Source organism: Oncorhynchus gorbuscha, linkage group LG03 (genome assembly GCF_021184085.1).
Source record: "Oncorhynchus gorbuscha isolate QuinsamMale2020 ecotype Even-year linkage group LG03, OgorEven_v1.0, whole genome shotgun sequence".
Taxonomy (NCBI): Eukaryota; Metazoa; Chordata; class Actinopteri; order Salmoniformes; family Salmonidae; genus Oncorhynchus; species Oncorhynchus gorbuscha.
In genome coordinates, this window is record NC_060175.1 from 78119373 (window position 1) to 78139180 (window position 19808).

General features: G+C 41.3%; 1 protein-coding gene across 1 annotated transcript in view; it reads right to left on the bottom strand.

Moving 5' to 3' along the window:
- The window catches only part of LOC124017645 (contactin-3-like), a 59679-nt gene continuing 39871 nt past the window's right edge, over window positions 1-19808 (bottom strand). The window contains exons 4-6 of the mRNA XM_046332909.1: window positions 14079-14254; window positions 4338-4433; window positions 1-74 (exon numbers count right to left, since the gene is read on the bottom strand). Of these exons, the coding sequence (XP_046188865.1) occupies window positions 1-74; window positions 4338-4433; window positions 14079-14254 (346 nt within the window). The remainder of the gene's footprint in view (window positions 75-4337; window positions 4434-14078; window positions 14255-19808) is intronic.

Genomic DNA, 19808 nt, shown 5'->3' on the forward strand with positions numbered 1-19808 from the left:
TCAGGTGGCAAAGATGGTGATGGGGAGCAAAGTGAGAATGTCATGGCTTGGGAACACCTCTTGGATCCTGTGGTCTGACGGAGAAGACTGGGCAGAAGGATGAGAAGGATTTTTATGGCTTTAATTTTTGCCAAACTCAGCAGAAACGTATCCCGAAGGCATAGTCGGGCGAAGAGAGAGTGGGAATTGTCATGTTATCAAAATTAGGGTTTTCATGCATTGTGCATATCTTAACACATTAATGCCGTTATGTCTTGTGTTTATTTTTGCTTTCCAAGTCGTGTGATATAACCCTCTTAGGGACCAGAAAGAGGACGTTGAACTGGGAGAAGGCAACAGATCCACTGGACACGTTATTATCAGTGTTCTATGAAAAATGGAAATAAGAGTGTTCATGGTGTGATTATAGGACAGAGGCCATACGTCTCTGAGGTTGTAAACCTCACTGTGAATGTTAATCATGTTTTATCTTTTGTTCACGTGTTGTTATCATTGTTTGTTCATTTATAAGTAATTTCCAAGATTATGTAAGTTGAACAGTAGGAAACTATTGTTCAAGAGGGTGGACTGTCGGGTTCTGAGAATATGAAATATACTTATTCATGTCACTGAGGAAGAGAGGGTAATGTATAACGTTTACATTATGTCAGGATATGTTATTGTTAGCCATCAGGGATCCTATGGGAGGGATCCTCTGGGAGGAGATGAGAGTCTGGTACCAATCAACATGACAGCCTTGAGTTTGGGAGGAGTGAGCACTTTGGCGTAGAGGTCAGGTCAGATGAAGTGAGGAAGAACAGATGTCACTAAGGTTCTGTCTAGCAACAGCGATGCATTGGCTGTTCAGATGGTAGGAGGAGACAGCCTAGGAGAAGGGGTTAAATATCAGTGCTTGTGTGAAAAATGTCTGTCTGATGCAGCTGTATTGACCCAATGGGCGAATTAACTTGGTTTAAGCTTTCATAGTGTCCGACGAGTTCTTACTATGATAATTAGAACCTAACAGTTTTTTTATAATGATTTTATTAATGAAAGCAGGTAGCCTAGTTAGTTAGAGCGTTCGGCCAATAACCGAAAGGTCGCTGGTCTGGAGCAATGAAGTGGTGACGCAGGGTACTGTACTAAACCAAATTACCTCTAAGTCCCGCAGTATAATCACAAAACTTTTAGTGGAGCAACCACTGTATCTAATCAAAATGAATCCACAGGTTGCGAGATGAAGATAAATACTTTTACTAAGAGTATTAGTATATTAGTAATTGACTGACCCGGTCTCTCCAGATCTCCCAACAGTTCTAGTTCTAGGGTCAACTTTAGATCAATGTTATGCATTTTCAGCCATTTCTGAACTTGAGACCAGAAACAGGCTACCTGAGGGCAATACCAACAGCTGTCAACATCCTGGTCCTCAAATGAAACTGGTATACTTTCTTAATAGGTAGGGTTTATTTTATTTGAATGCTTCCCGAGTGGTGCAGTGGTCTAAGGCACTGCATCACAGTGCTAGCTCTGCCACAAGAGATTCTGGGTTTGAGTCCAGGCTCTGTCGCAACAGAGACCCATGGGGTGGCACACAATTGACCAAGTGTCGTCCGGGTTAGGGGAGGGTTTGGCCGACAGGAGTGTCCTTGTTGTGCACTAGTGACTCTTGTGGCAGTGCACGCTGGCACAGTCGCAAGGTGTACTCCTGCTTCCACCTAATTGTCCTTCCACATGATCCCATCTATTTTGTGAAGTGCACCAGTCCCTCCTGCAGCAAAGCACCCCCACAACATGATACTGCCACCCCCGTGCTTCACGGTTGGGATGGTGGTCTTCGGCTTGCAAGCCTCCCCTTTTTTCCTCCAAACATAACAATGGCCATTATGGCTAAACAGTTCTATTTCTGTTTCATCAGACCAGAGGACGTTTCTCCAAAAAGTATGATCTTTGTCCCCATGTGCAGTTGTAAACCGTATTCTGGCTTTTTTATGGCAGTGTCACGATCTTCGTAAGAAGTGCACCAAAGCGCAGCGTGGTGTGAATGCGTCATTTTAATGGATGACGAAAACAAAGTAAACTGGTCAAAACATTAAATGAACAATGACCGTGAAGCTATATACGAAATGTGCTGACACAAACACTGCACATAGACAATCACCCACAACCCACAATGACAAAACAGGCTACCTAAATATGGTTCCCAATCAGAGACAACAACTAACACCTGCCTCTGATTGAGAACCATATAAGGCCAAACACAGAAACAGACAAACTAGACATAGAAACATAGAAACATACAAAGCAAACTATGGTCAGGGCGAGACAGGCAGTTTTGGAGCAGTGGCTTCTTCCTTGCTGACATTTAAGATTATGTTGATATAGGAATAGTTTTTACTGTGGATAAATATACTTTTGTACCGGTTTCCTCCAGCATCTTCACAAGGTCCATTGCTGTTGTTTTGGGATTGATTTGCACTTTTCTCACCAAAGTACGTTCATCGAAGGAAGGAGACAGAACGCATCTCCTACCAGAGCGGTATGACGGCTGTGTGGTCCCATGGTGTACTTGCGTACTATTGTTTGTACAGATGAACGTGTTACTTTCAGGCATTTGAAATAGCTTCCAAGGATGAACCAGACTTGTGGAGGTCTACACATTTTTTCTGAGGTCTTGGCTGATTTCTTTTGCTTTTCCCATGATGTCAAGCAAAGAGGCACTGAGTTTGAAGGTATGCCTTGAAATACATCCACAGGTACACCTCCAATTGACTCAAATTATGTCAATTAGCCTATCAGAAGCTTCTAAAGCCATGACATAATTTTCTGGAATTTTCCAAGCTGTTTAAAGGCACAGTCAACTTAGTGAATGTAAACTTCTGACCAACTGGAATTGTGAAACAGTGAATTATAAGTGAAATAATCTGTCTGTAAACATTTGTTGGAAAAATTACTTGTGTCATGCACAAAGTAGATGTCCTGACCGACTTAACAAAACTATAGTTTGTTAACAAGAAATTTGTGGAGTGGTTGAAAAACGAGTTTTAATGACTCCAACCTAAGTGTATGTAAACGTCCGACTTCAACTGTATATAAGATTTTATAGAGGACAAAATCTGCAAGCCATGTGTGTAGCTAGCTTGCTACCTTGATTTCTGTCAGATGTGCAGGAGAACAAGGGATTACATCCTTGAGTAAATCTAAAAAGTCTAGTTCCATTAGGAAAAGGAGGTCAGGTGCATTAGGTCTGGGTCTGAACACAGTCATCCAGATAGACACTCAGAGAGCAGTAGGGGACATGAGTGCAGACAAAGCAGGACCCTAATGCACAGGCTCTGAAAAAAATGTGCCACTGTGATTTCTCTTTAACTCTGTATAGCATCTTGGGTCTTGGCCACACTCAAATCCCGAAGCCTTCTTGAGTTATTTCTAGTTAATCGTTAACCCTCTGTGCGCCGGAATTCTATAATTACTAGAATGGCCATGGCTGACATTTTGACCGTTGATATTTCAATAGTATAAATATTCCATAACAAATAACGAATGCATTTATTCTGTTAAAATACGCCATAAGAAACCTCAGGACATGAAATGTAAATTGTATTCAGTCCGAAAATGTATTGATTGATCCAGAAGTGCATAGATTGTAAATACTAAAATAAGAAGATGGTGCTTTTTCTGACTTCACAGCTTGGAATAGCTCATTATCCCAATCCCTCTCAAACCAGCTTGAGCACATCCAAAAGTGTGCTTGCCGCATCATCCTGGGCACTGCATATGTGAGGTACACCGATGCACTGGAGACCCTGGCACTGCAAACACTTGAAGAGCAAAGAGAGCAGCTGTGCCTGGATTTTGTAATCTCTCTCTACAAGTCCCCCATCCGTGACTGGTTAGTTGCTTGCCTAAGTTTCCATCCAATTCTAAAATCTGCATATGTGCATTTTCCCACCAGAGCTGTGTTTCCATCAAATTGACTTGTTGATAAAAGTTGTGTGTGATAACGTAGTGTACATACAAAGCACTTTTAACATTACATTTCCATGTACCGAATAGAAAGCAAGAGTTTTTTTTCTACCAATGGTTTTGTTACAAAAACTGTTGCAATAAATAGCATACTTGCCCAATCTGGTTTTGGCGCATGCCCTCTAGACTACAGTTCACTGATAAAGGATATTTTTATTTGATCATTGCCAAACAAGAACCGATCATCATTACCACCAGCATTCAAATAATACCCATGATATTTATTTATTTATTGTAGGCCTACATATGACTTATGGAAATAGTGTACCACATAAACAAGTTTTTAGTTGGTCCTTTCACAGTCATTAGGTGTTCCGCAAAGGCTTTCTTACCTCCAGAGTGTGGTGGTGGGCCACAGAGTAGGACCACTCCTTGGCCCTCACGAACCCTCACTGGACTTCGACTCTGTGTCTTGAAATTCTCCAAGTCTGTTTCAGAGAGACAAAAGGAATAGGCCAAAATGATCAAGCAGTATTCTACTGAATTTATGAAGCAATGGCAATAGCCATTATAACCATTATCTAACCAAATATTGACATAGTAGTTAATCTATCATTGGTAGTGTGGAACACCATGCAGTGACTTGACCTTATACAAAATGATATAGCCCCAAACACAGGTCATGTATTTTTGTCTATCACTCCCTTTTAACCGTGAGTCATTGATTATTCTTAGGACTACAATTTCAGCTTTTGGGACACAAATTGTACTATAGTATTATATTAATGTAATATAATTTATTATTCTAGTTCCTATCTAATATATTGAGCATCTACCTCATTGGGTTAAATGGCAGTATCCGACACCTTTGGACAACTTTGTGAGACAATCATTTCTTCCGGTGTACTTACAGAACTGTTCAATCCCAAGCACCTCCAGCATGCGGAAAGCACTTCCTCAAGTATAAGTCACACATGAGTGATTTTAATTGAAACTATGTATTGTTATCACTTTCTGTGTTTCATTCATTACCTTCCTCATTGCACACGTTCCAGCAACAATTAAACGGCTATGAGATTGAAATAGCATGTGTAGGGCAACCATTTACTTCTTGACAACCTATTCGGGAAATAGGACAACAATCCACGTCTGTCTTTTCTCTGCTGTTGTTGCTCATGTAGATTTCTAAGAGCCTATACTGCAAAATAGCAAACCAAAGTAACCAATAATGCCATAATTGCACGCACGCACGCACGCACGCACGCACGCACGCACGCACGCACGCACGCACGCACGCACGCACGCACGCACGCACGCACGCACGCACACACACACACACACACACACACACACACACACACACACACACACACACACACACACACACACACACACACGTAAATGCAGCGCACTATTCAATACCATAGTTCTCCTTGCTGGTGAGGGTAGGCAACAGCATATCTGCCACGCTGACCCTCAACTCAGGGGCCCCTGAGGGGTGTGTGCTTAGTCCTCTCCTGTTCTCCCTGTTCACCTACGACTCAAACACCATTAAGTTTTCCGACGGCGGTAGGCCTGATCACAGTGAGACAGCCTAGAGGCAGGCGGTTCAATATTATGTTAGGACAACAACCTTAGCAAGACAAAGGAGATGATTGTGGACTACTATTAGCTATTTATTTGCTATTTTTCTTACATTTTAACTCTGCATTGTTTGGAAAGGGCATCCACAATGACAGAGGGAAAAGAAGGAACAAAAGAAGGAATAATGCATCCTTTTTTGCAGTAAGACGCTAAAGTAAATCTGCAACAAATGTGGCAAAGAAATTAACTTAATGTCCTGAAAAGCATTCTTTTTGGGGCAAATCCAACACATCACTGAGTACCACTTTTCATATTTTCAAGCTTGGTGGTGGCTTCATCATTTTATGGGTATCCTTGTCATTGGGGTGGACTAGTTTTTTTTTAGGATAAAAAGAAACAGAATAACACTATTTACCTGATTCAGTCTGCTTTCCAACAGACACTGGGAGAAAAATTCCCCTTTCAGCAGGACAATAATGTAAAAAAACAATACCAAATATATGAACTTGCTTAAAGATAACGTTGAATGTTCTTGGGTGGCCTAGTTACAGTTTTGACTTAAATCGTCTTTCTCATGCTGCTGTCTGTTGCTCAAATATTGTAGACAAAGCTCTTTCTAAAAGAGCCTAATACTGATTCTAAAACTCAGCAAAATGAGATATTTCCAAAGTAACCAATTAATGCCATTTTGAATCTGTAAGATAAGAGAAATGGAAATAGAAAGAAGAATAATGTACTGTAACACCTACTTCCCCACGAATACATGAACTTAATGAGAAAACGGCCTCAATTAACAGATGTATTTGAGAAGTCTGTATAACATTGGGAAATTATGTCACCATGTCTGTGTGATGCTTCAGGGACATCTGTGCCCCACCTAAGCAAGATGTATGTGAAACACGTCTAGATCGATTCTAGGTCTTGAATACCATGAGTGATTAGTTCTGCTTTAGGAAGCCGTTTAAATTGGGAATTACAGAGCCCACTGATCTATTAAAAGTATAAAGAGGTCAGGTACAGTAATGAATGTCCTCAAGGCTATGGGATAACTTTGTTATAAAGGCCTGTTTCTCTTATTTCCCATATTCTTGAATTCCCCTTTAACCTGTAAACATACATTTAGACACTTAGATTGTTGAGGCAGTCCAATTTAAAAAAGAATGTGTTTCTATGTTTTATCAGGTGCATAAGTATTCAGCATTTGAGAGGCATGATTAGGTGGATTTGGAAAACAACCAAATCTCAAGACGCCACTGAAATGACTTTGTTAAAGAAAGTCATTGCTATCATCAAAGTTATCTTTCCCTATGACAACATGAAAGCGAGTGTCAGGTTCGTGCTTACAGTCAACTATTGGCACGTTGGAATTTCGAACAACATGTCCTGTGTTTTCAGAACTAACGAGGTTTAAGAACTAAATGAACACAGTGTATAATTCCAAAAAGTATTAACATTTAAAATAAAACTTTCTCAAAGTGAGTATTAAAATAAATATTTTATTTGACAAAAAATCCCTGAAGCTAGGTGAAATCTGTATATGAGCAGTATTTCCCTATAGCACCTAATAATATTACTACACCACCGTGAAGTGGGAACAAACGGTCAATATTCTCATAGTGTGAAACGCAAATGAGCTGGACACACTAAAGCCAGCCATGCCTGATAAACCAAACTGTTCTGCAACCCCTGGATTATATTGTCAAGCCTTTCAAAGACATACCTCTGTGTGCTTTTTCATTGCCTAATTCAAGCTATTTTGAGTGCTTTCAGGTCCATGAAATTGGATGTGAATTAGCATTTTGTGACTTAATGCAATGAATCAGAGGAGATTGTATCAAAAGAGAATGTGAGTAACTTTTGTTGTGATGTGAACGAGAGCATTAACCAGCAGTCATGGCTTGTCCTTCACAGTTATTTAATATTGAGTCATATTACTGTAGAAAGTACCACTCAAACCACTTTCATAGCCTAAAATGTAAATGTTATGGTATACCGCTTTGAATAGTTTATATGATATGATACTGTTCCCATCTCTTCATTAATCTATGTTCTACTTATTCAAAAAGTGAGCAACACACAATTTTGCAGTGAGCACTCAGAAATAAGTATGATATTACAAGACTGAGACACTTTACAGCAGGGATATTCAACTCTTACCCGATGAGGTCAAGAGGCTGCTGGTTTTCTGGTCAAACTGACAATTAACTGCACCCACCTGGCATCCCAAGTCTAAATCTGTCCCTGATTACAACAAATGCTGTGGAACTGCCTTTGAGGTCCATAATTGAGTTTGAGAAATGTACACTATGACATCAAAAACGTTCATTGAGAAACTCTTTACAATTGTTCTCTAGCATTGTGCGATAAATGATAAAAAATGGTATGTTTGAAATTCAGATAGCTAGAGCTCTGATATATTTTAGACAGGCCAAAACTGTGAGAGCTGTTCATGTCCCCACTCTCTGATTGCTATAAAACTAAATAAGGATGTAATTTTCCCTTGATGCGAAAGTGTGGATGTTATGAAAGGGACTTGATAGAAATGACGGAAGGCGTTTGTTAAAAACAAGAGATAGAAATCAGTTCTACTTGTGAAATGGATTGTAATGTCAGACAGACACTGGAAAACAAATATGCAAATTATGTGCAATTGTGAGGCTGAACCAAAGAAGAGATATGAAATCTGATGCTCCTAAAATACAAGTGAATTGCATCCTGTACAGTTTCTTAAATACAGTTATTTCACCATTCAATAATTAAGCACCGAGCTAACAACATTGCATCTGGAGCATATCATGCTCATTCTCTTGGGGACATATTAAAAGGTTATTCCTGCAAGATGGCAGTTACAATCTGTGGAGTAATGTTATATTTTACCACAGCAGAGTCGAGAGACTTTCAATTATAAAAATCCCAAAGAGATTACAGAATTCAATCTGCCCTTAGAACGAGTGAGATTATTCCAGTCTACACAACAGACGAGCAGAGGCTTTTAAAACATTTCACCACAGTATTGTCAGTGGAATCATCAACCTTTAAATGTACTGATATTTTAAGCACAAATTAGATGGTGAAAGATTGTCCACAGTTTATATGGCTCAGCCCACCGGCTGGTGGTGGATGAAGGGCTGCCATGCATCCCTAACACAATCACTCTTTGTGCCTACATTTTTATTGACAAATATATATTTGTTCAATTTCACAATTTCAATTTGTACAAATGTACATTAATACACATAGTGTGAATTGGAAATGTGTTTTTTTGCATATCCCAACTCCCCCTGAGACGCCCTCAGAGAGTTGGGTCAAGTGCCTTGCTCAAGGGCACATTAACAGATTTCCTCCTTGTCGGCTAACGATTTGAACTAGCGACCTTTCGGGTACTGGCCCAACGCTAGTATACCTGCCACCCTATATATGACATATTATATACGGATATCTTACTAATCTTGGTAATGTTGAGCCAGCAAAATACCAATTAAAAGACCAACTTCAGTAGCCACAAGAGCTTATGTGCCTACAACTTTATATTTTAAACCAATGCTTTTCATGGTTCAACAGCATCATGTGCAACACCTACAGTGGGTTCTAAAATGATTGACACCTTTGATAAAGATGAGCAAAAGTGACTGTATAAGAAACATAATTCAAATACTGAGCTACAGTATATTGTATGTGTTATCAAGGTGAGGTATTGAAACGTACTGAAAACAGGGGTGTCAATAATTGTACACGTCCTGATCTGTTTCACCTGTTTCTTGTGTTTGTCTCCACCCCCTCCAGGTGTTTCTTATTTTCCCCAGTGTATTTATCCCTGAGTTTCCTGTCTCTCTGTGCCGGTTCGTATTGCATGTTTTCAAGTCAAGCAGCATGTTTTCCCGTGCTCCTGCTTTCTATTTATCTTTAGCTAGTCCTCCCGGTTTTGACCCTTGCCTGTTTTCTGCACTCCATTCCAGCCTGCCTTACCATTCTGCCTGCCTTGACCTTGAGCCTGCCTGCCACTCTGTACATCCTGGACTCTGAACTGGTTTTGGCCTTCTGCCTGTCCACAAACATTCTCTTGCCTACCCCTTTTGGATTGTTAATAAATATCAGACTCTAACCATCTGCCTCCTCTGTCTGCATCTGGGTCTCGCCTTGTGCCTTGATAGTATTATACTGAAAAAAATATAAATCTAACATTCAACAATTTCAAAGACGTTACTGAGTTACGGTTCATTTAAGGAAATCAGTCAATTGAAATAAATTCATTAGGCCTTAATCTATGGATTTCACATGACTGGGAATGAAGATATGCATCTGTTGGTCACAGATACAGTACCTTAAAAAAGGTAGGGGCGTGGATCAGAAAAGCAATCACTATCTGGTGTGACCACCATTCACCTCACGCAGAGCGGAGGTTGTTGGTTGAGTCCTGTTGTCCCACTCCTCTTCAATGGCTGTGCGAAGTTGCTGGATATTGGTGGGAACTGGAACATGCTGTCGTACACGTCGATCCAGAGCACCCCAAACATGCTTAATGGGTGACATGTCTAGTGGGCACACAGGCCATGGAAGAACTAGGACATTTTCAGCTTCCAGGAATTGTGTACAGATCCTTGCGACATGGGGTCATTCATTATCATGCTGAAACACGAGGTGATGGTGGCAGATGAATGGCATGGCATACTCACCAGATATGCCCCACCCATTGAGAATTGTGGGATGCTCTGGATCAACATGTACGACACTGTGTTCCAGTTCCCACCTATATCCAGCAACTTCGCACAGTCTTTGAAGAGGAGTGGGACAACATTCCACAGGTCACAATCAACAGCCTGATCAACTCTATGCGAAGGAGATGTGTCGCGCTGGCATGAAGCAAATGGTGGTCACACCAGATACTGACTGGTTTTCTGATCCATGCTCTTACTTTTTATGTATCTGTGACTAACAGATGTATATCTGTATTCCCAGTCATGTGAAATCCATACACTCTTAGAAAAAAAGGTGCTATCTAGAACTCAAAAGGGTTCTTCATAGGAGAACCCTTTGAAGAACCCTTTTTGGTTCCAGGTAGAACCATTTTGGTTCCATGTAGAACCCTTTACACAGAGGGTTCTACATTGAACCAAAAAGGGTTCTCTTATGGGGACAGCCAAAGAACCCTTTTTGAACCCTTTTTGTAAGTGTAGATTAGGGCCTAATTTATTTATTTAAATTGACTGATATCCTTATATAGACTGTAACTGATTAAAATCTTTGAAATGGCTTTTTATTTTTATTTTTGTTCAATATATGTTACATCTTTGTTATATTACATCCTATTTTATAAAAAATCAAAGCCTCAAAGAGGGACAAAAAAGCACTCCAGGTGCTTCTGGTCTGGTCCAAGTCTTTTACAAATGACATGATACAGACTTTCAAAACAGGCTTCTCCTCAATTCATTATTCCTCTGACCCGGCACCGTTCAATCATTCTGCAGGATTAATAAAGTTATACCAAGAGCAACAAATAAGATGGATGACACATCACCACAGATACTTGTCCTTGTCAGTTGACAAAGCCCACAGGTCCCAGGTCAGAGCCAGGCAATGGACGAGACCAATCACAGTGACATACAGTGCAGGTCAGACCTCGAAAATTGGTAGGAAATATGAATATGATACACTGCCTGGTGTAGACATTTGGTGTCAGCGGTGGGATTCACATGAATATGATATACTGCTTTGTGGGGACTCGTGACTCAAATGCACCCATTAGAAGCCAGCTAAATACCTGGGGTGCTCTCACAAGGATCATCCCTAGGTCTGCTAAAAGGAAATAGACGTCAGAATTCAATCTGGATGCACCATCTGTTCTCAGAGGTTCACGCTGTCATTTTAGATGGGATTCCCGTCAGAGCAGAGGCCCTGAGTTTACCTTGCCATCAGAGATGTCGAAGACTTAAAATGTGATAGATGAAGACTGTAAAACATCAGTTATATAGCTGCTGTCAAGGCCCTCGACAATCGCACCCTCTTCATGCCAAACCTACTCTTTGGTAGAGCTGTTGCATTTAGGGCTGTTACGGCGACCGTATTACCTTCACACCGACAGTCACGAGTCGTGACCGCAGTCAAATTCCAGGTGACCGTTGAGTCACAGTGACGAGGCTTCTCCACAACTGTGCTCTGGTGCCGCTAATGGTCATTTGTAGACGACCAAACTAACCAGTCGCCAACGGCCTGGTACTCAACGCTCTATTGCTCCTCTAATCCCTCTGGCATCAATGCAAAAGCTTGAAAATCAAAACAAGCACTTCATGAGAGCTTTTGGCATTCAGAGTTCGAGCGGAATAGGACAACCTGTTGCACAGCGAGAGCCAGCTCCTTATAGCTGGTTGATACATGTCATTTCTCGAAGTCCATTGTTGCACTATATTTCTACAGGCTACGCTATGCAATTGCGTGAGAAAACAGAGGTTTGATGGCCTCCATTAAAAAGAGAAGGATCCTATCAGTTTTCAATAGACTATATTTATTTCTCAACTCTCCTAATATTGAGCACATTGCTTCGCTTTAAGACTGGAGTAGTCTACCTGACTGGCATGAAAATTAACTGCGGGAAAAGCTTCCTCCATATGCTATTCAAGTGCATATGAATTACATGTATTTTCCCCCCTGCCCGTGTTCTGACAGGTGCATGGTAATGGCCCATTCTAAATCCAAACTAATTTCACACATATATTACTTAGTATATGTAAAGACAAGATTAAATTGAGAATAGTCTGATGGGTGAGAATATTATCACTTGTGAATGATGCCCAGCGTGTGCAGTCCAAGGCAAGGAGCATTCGTTTTTTTGCGACTTTTTCAAATCATAGTTGCATGCATCATGTAGCCTAGCCCATACTGTAGGCCTATATGTTTTGATAAAGTTTGTATCACAACTAAAGTGGCCAAATAAGGCCCAGGACCCCTGGAACATGGTTGGAGAGCACATAGCCTACAGAGTCTAATGAAACATGTGTTCTTATAAGCCCAGTCATTGCTCAATCGACCTGTGAAAACAGACTTATGACTCGCCACTATTTAAAAAAGGAGCCCATCTTTCTCGTGCTGCTATATTTATTACCAAATGAATCTGCTTTACAACCGATGCAGCTTACCTGGCATATTAAAAACGTAACCTTACGGAACCTCCAATCACTATTTGAGTGCAGGCTATGGATGAAATTAGGTTTTTGTGGGCCATTCTAAATAAAAAATGATTCCACACATATATTAGTAGGCTATGAGAATATTATCAAGTGCTTGTCAAATTATGAATGAGAGACTGCGCAAGAAACAGAGCAGAGCTCATGCCTTTCATGCAACTTAAAAAAAAAACAGAATTAGAGTCACATCATGCAGCCTTAAAATGTATTAGAAATCAAAACATATAGCCTAAGGTTTGTATCGCAACTAACGTTGCATAAATAACTGTACATTAGGCATATAGGAGGACCTGTTTCAAATGAACACTTTGTAAACCGCTCAGCTGTACACGTCGTCGGTGGAAGAAGGTGAGGACCAAAGCGCAGGGTGGTACTTGTTCATGTTATTTATTAAAACTGAACACTATCAAACAAAGAAACAAACCACACAACCTAAACCGCTCTGTCAGGTGCAAAACACACTAAACAGAAAATATAATCACCCACCACTCAAGGGTGAAAACAGGCTGCCTAAGTAAGGTTCTCAATCAGGGACAACGATTGACAGCTGCCTCTGATTGAGAACCATACTAGGCCAAACACAGAAATACCAAATCATAGAAAAAAGAACATCGACTGCCCACCCAACTCACGCCCTGATCATACTAAAACAAAGTCATCACAAAGGAACTAAGGTCGGAACGTGACATCAACACAGCACACTCCCTTGGAAATCATTTTGGAAAATATCCTTTCTATTTTATTCAGCTATATGGAATTGTATCCTTCTTACTATAAAATAACATAAAATAATGCCACGGGAATTGTAAGCAAATCTTGTCTGCTAAATGAACTAGTGTAGCCCACAGCCATACAGCACAGCCAGATCACGGCTTAACATAAGGATGACTCAGAATATGCAATTCTGTTCTTCTGAAATAGGCTACATTGTCTTCATATCACAATGTTTCTTTAGATCTATCTAAAATAAATAATGGTATTATTAAGATGGTGTAAGCTATATTAAATGGATTTATTAGATTTTCTGAAATGCAGATGTTCCAAAGGTCCGCATCAGTGGATTGTAAACTATGCCTGGAAGCCCGGAGAGACTAAACGTTATTATGTTAATTAACTGTCATTTACCGTGAGACTGGCAGTTATTTGCATGACAGTGACCAGTTGACAAAATGTCATGATCGCCACAGCCCTAGTTGCATCTCCTATCACACAGATGTCCCAAGCCACTGTTTAAGCTGGATTAAAGGATCAACTTAGTGACATAATCATGGTTTGCTAATGACTGATGCTTTGTGATAGAATCCACTGCCTTTTTCCTTGGACTGAGAAATATTCCATTTAAACCTTTACTGTATTAAGAGTAAAACTCACAAGCTATATGTAGACTAGCTTCTCTGCTGACGATGGTGCCGAAAGAGTTGGTTGCCAGACACTGGTAGATCCCGACATCCTCCTCTTTGTTCAGATGGCTGATGCGTAGGTTGCCCCCAGTGAGGGCATAGCGTGACCCTGATCTAGGTACAATGAAGGAGTCATTCAGCTTCCACCTGAAAAAACAAGAGCATTAAAAGGATAAATTGACAAGAGAACTGTAGGGAAAGTCCACTAGCATGTACAGAATGAGCCTTATATGTGTATGAGCGATCTCATCATAATGCCTGGAAATATTACATCAAGTAAAACATTCACAAGTGTGGGCTACATATTGTAAGCACACAAAAGCAACGACAAACTGGAAGAGGTTACTAGACACAGAACACGTAAAATATGTAGAAAATATACAATCCTCATACTTACGGACTGACCGGTCAATCCGGAACATGTATTAAATGCAAATTGAGCTTACATGCTAAAAACACATCATATATGTATAGTATTTGGCTAAATGACTAGAAAACACAAATGCGCAATAAACATTGTCTATCAATGTTTTAAGCGGTTTTCCATTTAATTTCAAAATGATAAACACCTAAAGAACGACTTTCATTCCCAACGTTTTCAGATTATCGGAGGTGTGTATGATCATATCACAACTATCCTATTATTAGGCTGCACAAGCCCTAGTGCCACAAACACAACATATCCTATTGCCCAACTCTCGTGTTTCCTTGAAGGTTGCCCAGTTCTGGTTCATTATGCATGTGATCCATACAGTCAGATAGCATAATCACACACTTTCATCATGATAAAATTGCAATCACAACCCAAGACAAGGCAAATTTGTGGCAAATTCCAAATTAAAACAAACGACACAAGGCCCTGTGCTTGTCGCTCCAAACAACACTGAATATAATTGATGTGGGATGTAATCAGTGAGAGACATTACTCATTTGCAACCATAATTCGTTTTCATTAAATTCCTTTCACGCCTTGCTCAATTTAAACATGGGATGAGACCAAAATCAATGGCTGTAAATACTGTCATCATTTTATTTTCCAAAAGCAGCCAGACCTCCCTGCTCAATAAGGGAGGCCCTGGGACAAGAATTGTAAGCAATTCTTAAACCAACCACAATGATTTTCAAACGCCACATGGGGATGTAGCCTATAGCCTACCTAATGATAATGATAACCCAATTTTTTTAATGAACCGTTGTTCAACCAGCAAAAGACCCTTGAGGATAGAAATCTATTTTTCAATGGGGACCTGGAAAGTCAACAGGAAGTAGTCAGCGTGTAAATGCAACACAAGAGCACAATACGATACATTAAAAACAATCACAAAGGTCAACAACATTTTCCCCTTTCAATGCTTTAAACTCAGCAAGCGATACCCTCTCCTCCAGTTTAAAGTATTTTGCAGCTCGTTCCAACACCAAGGATTATACGAAAATGATAGTTTTCCCATTTCAGTTCTGGCTTTAGGAACCGTGAAAGATTGTAGCAGCTGAGAACGGGGACTATCAGTTACCTGTCCCCCTCACTTTTTAGTGAGGGGGACAGGTAAAAAAGCAATAGGCCAAGCAATGCTTTGTACACAAAGATGTACTGTACCAGTGCTTCAGCATTTGTGTAGGAAGAGAGGGCCACTTCACCATATAGATCACAGTGATGGGTGAGTGATCTTGCATTTGTTATAAATCTAAGCATCCTGTGATACACAGTGTCCAGTATCTTAAATCTGCTGGCTGAGGCTTGCATGTAAACAATATCACCATAATCTAGCACAATATCACCATAATCTAGCACAGATTTGTTTTAAAATCCCTTGGATAACCCAACGCTAACCCTATAATAACAGTCCTTTTGATTAAGGGTAATGCGATCAAAGACATTGAATACAGAACAACGCTAGGTGGAATCTGGAATTCAAATGACAACAAAGCGGTCACCTTAACACTTTTTGGGTGAACAGCTGTCAAGATGTTTGGACATTATGAGTAATGTAGGATTCTGGTCAATTCAGTTGAATTGGAAAAACCTGAACAACTTTCAGTTCATTTTCTGAATTTCCTGAATTGAAAGCTGAATCTACCCAAACCTTGAAGTCTTGCGCGTGCTTCACAATAATTTGCTACAGTAAATTAGAACATCTATTCTTCCTGAATCACTGTGCAACATGAAGAGAATTACTGTATTGATCTTTTTTCTTCTTCTAGATTTTGATTAATTTTGATGATCAGAAGTTACAGAACCTATTCAAATACAGTTTGACCGCACCTCAAAACTGTTAATAATGAACACAAGAGAAGTGCATAGAGTTAATCCCAACAGTTTGATGTCAAGGAGAGAGAAAATGAACAGAGAGGAGAGCAAACAAGCCTAACAAGAAAAGCTATCTTTGTGTTCATGAAGAGCTCTTGAGAAATAGCTTTCAGAGACAGAGATAAGGCACAATTATATTGAATATTAGATCCTTTTGTGCTGATTGGAATTCCACAACTCCTTGAGTCAAATAAGTCTGAGGTTTCCAGTTCTGAGAGAGAGAGAGAGAGAGAGAGAGAGAGAGAGAGAGAGAGAGAGAGAGAGAGGGAGAGAGAGAGAGAGAGAGAGAGAGAGAGAGAGAGAGAGAGAGAGAGAGAGAGAGAGAGAGAGAGAGAGAGAGAGAGAGAGAGAGAGAGAGAGAGAGAGAGAGAGAGAGAGAGAGAGGCCTATTCAGTGGAGCGGTGCCTGACGGCAGATTGGCTGATTAGATTGATTTATCGATTTGGTTTTGCAGCTGGAATGGATCCAGACTAGACAAATCAAGGGACCACGGTGACAACTCAGAGGGGGCTTTCAGTGACAGCGGACGAGGAGTAGTCTTAAGTATGTCTTAAATTAATGTGTCCTTGGCACCTCCTGAAAAAGAGCTGCTCTATTCTCAGCTCTAAGGACCCATTTGATGTACTATGATGCTGACTGAGTGAAGGACTCTTAACTTTTCAAAACTAATTTCATACACTGGAACAGCTTACTTCAATGTGGTGTGTGTGTGCATGCATGCGAGTACACTCTGCACACACACACACACACACACACACACGTGTACGACTTCAATGTGAGTTGAAGACAGAATTATTAGGTTCCCATCTTTTAGGCTGGCGTCGGAGGCTGCATTGTAGAAACAGATTGCTTAAGTATTCTATCCAGTGGAAGTGATAAGATCTTGTACATTCATTTCAATTTGTGCCCATTAGGCATAACACCCAGGATCTTCAAGCTACATTAACAGCCAAATACGCTGATGTTATGAGGGATCGTTTCAACCTATTGCATATTAAATGCTTGGCTTTGCAATTTGCATTTAATTACAGTGACAAGAGTACAACAGCCGTCGTTGTTTGATAGATTGAAAATTAATAGCTTATGCAACTGATGCTCTTTAAAGCAGATCATAATTTGTCATCTGTTTTAATTTGTCATCACTTAAGCTGGTGATCAACGGGGCATCAATACATTCCTAGGACAATGCACTGGGGACAACTCCCGGAGAGGGACAATACACAGAGTTTGACAGTGAAGTCCAAACCCTCTGGTCACAAGCTAAATGAATCTATGTTGTTTCTACGTAAAAAAAAACATCAACAATAAACAATATGATGATGTTGAATTAACGTGGAAAACATAAAGGAATTTCGGAAATGTTTGTGTCATGTTTTGTCATTTATTATCTTGTCTTGTCCCTGTGCTTCCCATTCTATTCGTTTCCCTCTGCTGGTCTTATTAGGTTCTTTCCCTCTTTCTATCCCTCTCTCTCCCCCTCCCTCTCTCACTCTCTCGCTCTCTCTTCTCTCTATCGTTCCGTTCCTGCTCCCAGCTGTTCCTATTCCCCTAATCAATCATTTAGTCTTCCCACACCTGGTCCCGATCCTTTCCCCTGATTAGAGTCCCTATTTCTTCCTTTGTGTTCCGTTCCTGTCCTGTCGGTTCCTTGTCTAGAATTCACCGTGCTGTGTTTGTGTATCGCCCTGTCGTGTCGTGTTTTCCTCAGATGCTGCGTGGTGAGCAGGTGTCTGAGTCTGTCTGGTTCAAGTGCCTTCCCGAGGCAACCTGCTGTTCACCTGCTGTTCAAGATCGAGTCTCCAGTTTGTCCTCGTCATTTCGAGTGAAAGTTGTGTTTTTTGTTTGTATTTACTTTACTGGATTAAAGACTCTGTTTTCGCCAAGTCGCTTTTGGGTCCTCTTTCACCCGCATGACGGAAGGAACCGACCAAGGAATGGACCCAGCGACTTCAGACGCTCGTTACACTGCCGTCGAGATCCAAGGAGCCATGCTCGGCAGACACGAGCAGGAATTGTCTGCTGCTCGCCATGCCGTGGAGAACCTGGCCGCTCAGGTTTCCGACCTCTCTGGACAGTTCCAGAGTCTACGTCTCGTGCCACCTGTTACTTCCTGGCCTGCCGAGCCTCCAGAACCTAGGGTTAATAACCCACCTTGCTACTCCGGGCAGCCCACTGAGTGCCGCTCCTTTCTCACGCAGTGTGAGATTGTGTTCTCTCTCCAACCCAACACATACTCTAGAGAGAGAGCTCGGGTTGCTTACGTCATTTCACTCCTTACTGGCCGGGCTCGAGAATGGGGCACAGCTATCTGGGAGGCAAGGGCTGATTGCTCTAACAAGTTCCAGAACTTTAAAGAGGAGATGATTCGGGTTTTTGACCGTTCAGTTTTTGGTAGGGAGGCTTCTAGGGCCCTGGCTTCCTTATGCCAAGGTGAACGGTCCATAACGGATTATTCTATTGAGTTTCGCACTCTTGCTGCCTCTAGTGAGTGGAACGAGCCGGCGCTGCTCGCTCGTTTTCTGGAGGGACTCCACGCAGTGGTTAAGGATGAGATTCTCTCCCGGGAGGTTCCTTCAGATGTGGACTCTTTGATTGCTCTCGCCATCCGCATAGAACGACGGGTAGATCTTCGTCACCGGGCTCGTGGAAGAGAGCTCGCATCAACGGTGTTTCCCTGCTCCGCATCGCAACCATCTCCCTCCTCTGGCTCAGAGTCTGAGCCCATGCAGCTGGGAGGGATTCGCATCTCGACTAAGGAGAGGGAACGGAGGATCACCAACCGCCTGTGCCTCTATTATGGAGTTGCTGGACATTTTGTTAATTCATGTCCAGTAAAAGCCAGAGCTCATCTGTAAGCGGAGGGCTACAGGTGAGCGCAACTACTCAAGTCTCTCCATCAAGATCCTGTACTACTTTGTCGGTCCATCTACGCTGGACCGGTTCGGGTGCTACATGTAGTGCCTTGATAGACTCTGGGGCTGAGGGTTGTTTCATGGACGAAGCATGGGTTCGGAAACATGACATTCCTTTCAGAGAGTTAGAGAAGCCTACGCCCATGTTCGCCTTAGATGGTAGTCATCTTCCCAGTATCAGATTTGAGACACTACCTTTAACCCTCACAGTATCTGGTAACCACAGTGAGACTATTTCTTTTTGATTTTTCGTTCACCGTTTACACCTGTTGTTTTGGGTCATCCCTGGCTAGTATGTCATAATCCTTCTATTAATTGGTCTAGTAATTCTATCCTATCCTGGAACGTTTCTTGTCATGTGAAGTGTTTAATGTCTGCCATCCCTCCCGTTTCTTCTGTCCCTACTTCTCAGGAGGAACCTGGCGATTTGACAGGAGTGCCGGAGGAATATCATGATCTGCGCACGGTCTTCAGTCGGTCCCGA